General features: G+C 44.2%; 1 protein-coding gene across 1 annotated transcript in view; it reads left to right on the top strand.

The window, feature by feature from the left end:
- Nucleotides 1-5730, top strand: part of LOC145404036 (calexcitin-1-like) — a 10002-nt gene extending 4272 nt beyond the window's left edge. The window contains exons 2-5 of the mRNA XM_080275638.1: nt 86-364; nt 2895-2997; nt 3926-4023; nt 4889-5730. Of these exons, the coding sequence (XP_080131764.1) occupies nt 86-364; nt 2895-2997; nt 3926-4023; nt 4889-5002 (594 nt within the window). The 3' untranslated portion in view covers nt 5003-5730. The remainder of the gene's footprint in view (nt 1-85; nt 365-2894; nt 2998-3925; nt 4024-4888) is intronic.
- Nucleotides 5731-6264: the final 534 nt, after the last annotated feature.

Below are 6264 nucleotides of genomic sequence, written 5' to 3'. Positions count from 1 at the left end.
GTGACCAGTTGCTTTTCCATGGGGGTCAATACGTGAACAAAACACCCACCACTCGAATATAACCCTTGTACACCACATCCATTAGGAGCGCCTGAACCCGATAAACCACCAGGCGTTTATTGTAGTCATACTTTTTTCTTCCAACTACAAAGCGAACCTAGTACACCACTACCAATACCAAACCCAGTACACCACCATCTTCTTGCCTGTCTGTGGTCACGCCTCCCCTGCCCCCTCCCAACAGAAGGTGTGCGGGGCGCGTGGGTGGAGTGAGAGGGACTCCAACTACGGGAAGACACGTGACACCCTCAGGACGCTGTGGAATGTACTAACCAGCAGGGCAGACACCGACCATGACAGCCAGGTGAGTGGGAGAGAGGCCAGGAGTGGGGTGAGTGGAATGGGAGAGGGAATGGTGTGACAGAGAGAACAGTGTGGTGATGGGAAGATGGGAGGGAGCGGCCTAGTATGTGGTGGGGTGAGAGAGGGGAGTGGTTTCAGTGCGAAAGTCAGGAACTGTGTGTGTGTGTGTGTGTGTGTGTGTGTGTGTGTGTGTGTGTGTGTGTGTGTGTGTGTGTGTGTGGAATAAGTGGGATGAGTGGAGTGAAAAGGGGAAGTGAAGTGAAGGGGATGAATGGTGTGAGAAGGATTTGTGGAATGAGTAGGGTGAGAGAGGGAGTAGGATGAGAGGGATATCTGGGATGAGAGAGACTTGGATGAGGTGAGAAAAGGAGAAGTGGGGATGAGAGGGATGAGTGCAATAAAAAGAGGGTACCGATGTAGTGTGCAGGATAAGAGGTTGCATCATGGAGTGGGACGAGTGGCAAGCGAAACGAAAGGAGGACAGAGAAATGAGAGGGAAGTGCAGTGAATCTGAGTGGCATGAGTGGGGGTAAGAAGCGAATGGAAGCCAGTGAGTGAGGGTTATTCCTTCACAAAATCCGCCTAGATCCGTTCGTATTTCAAGCGTCCGTGTAAGGATGATCACAGTCCACTAAATTTCCACGAGCCCTGTTATTTCTTGCAGCTTGTTTACGTATTCAGCGGCCATTCAGATATTTTATTGTCAAGTGTTCTTTATTCACTATGTAATTTTTATCCGTTATGCAAAAAAAAAAAAAAATCAGTTTTATAGATCTTGCATACATATTTTGTCTTAATGTCAGTGCGGTGAATGTAATGTTTTTTGTGCAGTTATTAACATTGAATACAATTACATCTGACCTAATCGTTATTCACTTTTCATTGCACTGTGTTAGGATTCCGTAGATGAAAATTTTTCCTGTTGATATATTTAGGGTTAATCTTTAAAGAACTGTCTGTAAATATCGTCAAGGTCAATCGGTGCATTTAATAGTTTTGTTTCTGTAATAGACGTCGAAGTGTAATTTTTAGTGCATGTGTTTTGCTTTTGATATAGAGCATAGATGAACCGTTCTTCAACAAATCCAGAAGAATCCGAGAACGCGAGAAACTGCGGGAAAGGGCGAGGCTGTCACCACACTGCCAGGGAATGTTAATTAGGTTTTCAGTTTGCTGGTTCCTTCAGGAGGGTGTCGGCATGTACGAGAGTGGAAAAAACACTGATGTTAGTCTTGTGAATACTGTGTGCGTTTAATAAGTTCGCACACACACACACACACACACACATACACACACACACACACACACACACACACACACACACACACACACACACACACACACGCACGCACGCACGCACGCACGCACGCGCGCGCGCGCGCGCATTATATATATATAAATTTCAAATTGTTATCACGCACGCCTTGAGACACTTTTATGCCCCACTTTCCTGGCAAGTTTTCCATTGATCTTCCATCATAAATCCCATATTTGGACAGACGATTAAATGAAAGCCTGGGGTAAGCTGTCACACACACGCACCGCCATCATCAGCTTTAATGTGGACTGCTGTATACCAAAAAAAAAAAAATCAGATTCAAAAGAGTGGACGCCTTGTGTGAGGAAATGGCAGGTGGTGGTGTTGCGATGGCTATTATGGCGCGGGAGATGGTCAAGGGAAAGGAACCTCGCTGCTGGAGACGATGTGGGCTGACAGGCGGAGACGAAGGAAGTGTATCCCGAGTGTAAACAGTGAAATGGTCATGAAATTGCACTTATTATATTAGGTTTTTATGCTGCTTATTTTTGACAGTTTATGTTACTGTATTTCACATGTGTAAACCCGAAGTTCCTATTCATACACATTATCTCCCATAACGTTTGCCAGTCTCGTGTACAAAGTGGACAGTGTTCCGTCTGTAAGTGAGTCCTCAGAATCGTTGACTTTTAGGGGTATGGAGGAGTGTTGATGTTATAGTGAGTCTAATCTACCCCTACCACCCTAACCCATCCCATGTTATTGTCAGTCTAACCCAAAACCTGCCAACCCACCCCTGTCACCGTAACCCTGCCAACCTACCCCTACCATCCTGACCATTATATCCTAACCCTGCCTCCCCACCCCTGCCATCCTAACCCTGCCAACCTACCCCTGCCATCCTACCCCTGCCAACCTACCCCTGCCATCCTACCCCTGCCAACCTACCCCTGCCATCCTACCCCTGCCAACCTACCCCTGCCATCCTACCCCTGCCAACCTACCCCTGCCATCCTACCCCTGCCAACCTACCCCTGCCATCCTAACCCTTCCATCCTAACCCTACCATTCTAACCCTGCCATCCTAACCCTGCCATCCTAACACTGCCACCCTAACCCTGCCATCCTAACACTGCCACCCTACCCCTGCCATCGTAACCCAGCCAACCCACCCCTGCCATCCTAACCCCGCCAACCCACCCCTGCCATCCTACTCCTGCCATCCTACCCCTGCCACCCTACCCTTGCCATCCTAACCCTGCCGGCATTCCAGGTGTCGGTGGAGGAGTGGTACTCGGCGTGGCGCGAGGACGAGGCCGAGAGAGAGTGGAGTCACATCTTCAGGGACCTCATGTTTCTCCTCGAGGACGCTTCAGGTGGGGAGAGTGTGTGTGTGTGTGTTTGTGTATGTGTGTGTGTGTGTGTGTGTGTGTGTGTGTGTGTGTGTGTGTGTGTGTGTGTGTGCGGTGTACTATATGGAGCAGCTTTGTCATTATCGTTTACTATTATCATCATTATTGAGAGAGAGAGAGAGAGAGAGAGAGAGAGAGAGAGAGAGAGAGAGAGGCGTGGAAAAGAAGAGGCAGGAAGGAAGGAAGGAAGGAACAGAGAATGATGGTAGTCTTGGGAAACGCAAAAGAGGGGAGATAAAAGCAGGAGGGCGGAGAAAATGAGGCACTGGAGAGAGAGAGAGAGAGAGAATTTTTGTAATCTTATGTTATCTCTGTTTTAATCATCATCATCATCATCATCATTTGCTTTACTTTACGTCGTCTTGTTTATTTCATCCTCTTTACTCTTTTTATCTTCATTGTCTTAATTTCACCATTAACATTATAAGTATGTTTGATATGATTGACGTAATTGCCGTTAATCGTCATCATCATCATCATCACCACCATCACCTAATATCATTCGTTTATTCCCAGTTCACAGCCCTATCGCCTCCTATCAATATTGTGGGTCATATACATCTGCTATTAATCTGAAATAATATATAAGGCAGCCATAAAAATCTGACAAAAATAGTGGAGTGATATTGTTCTCCCCAGCTGTACAGTCGTAGACAAAAAATCGCTTACTGTTCCAGTGCGTCTGTCTCACACTTTGGCGTATCCATCACCTTCCTCCTTGACGCATCATATCAGCGAGAATCATAGGTGGCCAGGGAAACACACCAAGCCTCTCTCAGCTTGGTAATATTAGCCAGCAGAGAAAGATTGATGAGAGGTTGAATATTAGGCCAGCTTATGTCCACGGCTCTGTGTTGTCTATGTATTTATTTATTTATTCGTGTACGTGCAGGAGACGGTCACGTGGATGTGGAGGAGTACGTGGCCCTGTACACAGCGTTGGGACTGTCCGATCACCAGTGCAGGGAGGCCTTCAGGCGTGTCCAGAAGGTACTGTGTGTGTGTGTGTGTGTGTGTGTCATTACTGTTGTGAGTGCATGAACTCTCTCTCTCTCTCTCTCTCTCATGCATTAATATCAACTCATATTGTGTTTCAGTCTTGACCTCAGAATAGTTCAGAGAGAGAGAGAGAGAGAGAGACGGACCATCCCTTTGTTAATATGTGGTAGGTAGATTACTGGGCTTCGTGAACGGGTTTCCTATCCTGTGTCCAGAGTCTGATGAACCCTTAGACTTCTGGTTGCTTCCCACTGGCGAGGAAGGCAATATTCTGAGTCCACACCGGTGCTTTCTGGCGCGGGCGGATATGGGCGGGAATATTTCATCACTAACCCGTACAAGTGACCCCACAGGACGGGGGCGGGTGTGGCGGAGGTCTTCCGTGAGTAACATTTATGCAGAACTCCCACCGGCAGCCGCCCGTGCCAGCAAGCATTTGGTGTGGACGCCGCCTTAGCCAGAGTGATGCTGGTAATGTATCCCCGAGATTTATGGTTAAAAATACAGTATAAAAGCCTTCAACTTATATATATTCTCCCCATTATTTTTCTCCCAAGTCTGTTGTTCTGACCATCTTTATATCTTGCTAAGTTCTCCATTATATATATAAATATATATATATATATATATATATATATATATATATATATATATATATATATATATATATATATATATATATATATATATATAATCTTTCATGAACGGGAATCCCAAAAGAAACCTGGAGGCGGAAATTGTCGGCTTTGGCTGAAAACACGTTCGCCACAAATCCATTGTCATTATTCTCTCGCATTCTGCAAATTTCCCTCCTCCAGATCCTTACTTATTTTTCTCTTCTGTTTTTCTCCCTCAGGAGGACTCCGGGCAGGTGACGAAGGAGAAGTTTGATGAGTTATGGGAGCAGTACTTCCATTCCGAAAGTCTGGAGGCGCCTGGCAACTTTATTTTTGGAAAGTTCGATTTTTAAGAGCAGAAAAATCGGTTAATCTCAGTATCATCATCATTATTATTATTATTGCGGAGTTATTATGGGTAGTATATTGTGCAAGTGAAATCTGTCATTATTTGTATTTATAACGGCCTGTCTCGCGCTTAGTACTTTAACTCCTAGATATTCGGATGTGGTCGCTTATTTTGTTGGTTTATCCGCCAGGAACTTGTATTACTAACACACAGTATCGTTAAGGGATTTCAGTGAAATCTAAGAATGAAAATATTTTGCCCACCACAGAAGCAACATTAAAGAAGTTGTATATGTGTTTCAAGGTTAGGAATTCAAGTTTTTGCCAGGAATCGGACCAGAGTTTGACGCCAGCCGAAGTTTAATGGTTAAGCTTAAAAATCCATTTTAAGACCGTTATAATTTATCATAGTACTTAAGCATACAGTACTTGTTTTGGCCTAGCCTAAAGCATTCCTGTAGTTAATTACTCTTAAGAGATCATTTATTCCTAGTTCTGTATTGTAAGTTGGGTGAAAAAGATGTTTGATTATACATATACCTAGCCAAACTAATTATATCAGAAAAAAATAGGTGCATTAGTATTCATCTGTAGACTAAGTGAAGCGTGTTGTGTGTGGCGGAGGTTAAGGATAATTCTGCCTGCAGTTCGTAGTTGCGGTGTGAAAACTGTCACTGGGGTAGGTTAAGAATGAATTTATTTTGAGATGCTGGAATTGTCACATTGTCTATAATTCATTATATATATATATATATATATATATATATGATTGTGTATTTAATTTTTTTTCAGTTTAGTTTATTTTGTATTTGTATCGTTGATACTGGTCTGTAGTTCATTTGCATTTTTTTTTTCTATTTGCTTCTTCGTTTTTATGTATTTTCCACCATTTTATTTCTCAGTGTAAGATTCTGCAGTCAACGCAGCTCTAGTTTGGTCAGGTGTGCCGTCACGCGTTGGATGTGGATGCGGCCACTTAGGAGAGAGTCCAACTGCATCGGGACTTCTGTAGCTGACCCAGGTCGCTGTAGCAGCCCACCCGGCCTGACCTCACGCATAACTAGCAAAATATTATTATAGTCAGGACGATGTGTTGTGTAAGTACAGGGTGAATCCAAGATGGCAGGAGGTGACCACTTGCCATGAAGTGGGGGAGAGGGTGAAAGATGCTTTTCAAATTTCATTGTAACTTTCAAACGTAGCTTATATATGGAAAATGATTGGTTGTTTGACGTGAGTGATTATAGCAATTATAAAACAATACTAC

This window comes from Coenobita brevimanus, chromosome 62, assembly GCF_032717465.1.
Source record: "Coenobita brevimanus isolate Jiangsu-jjx chromosome 62, ASM3271746v2, whole genome shotgun sequence".
Classification (NCBI taxonomy): Eukaryota; Metazoa; Arthropoda; class Malacostraca; order Decapoda; family Coenobitidae; genus Coenobita; species Coenobita brevimanus.
Note: the sequence above shows the minus strand (reverse complement) of the source record. Positions and strands in the feature narration are given on the sequence as shown.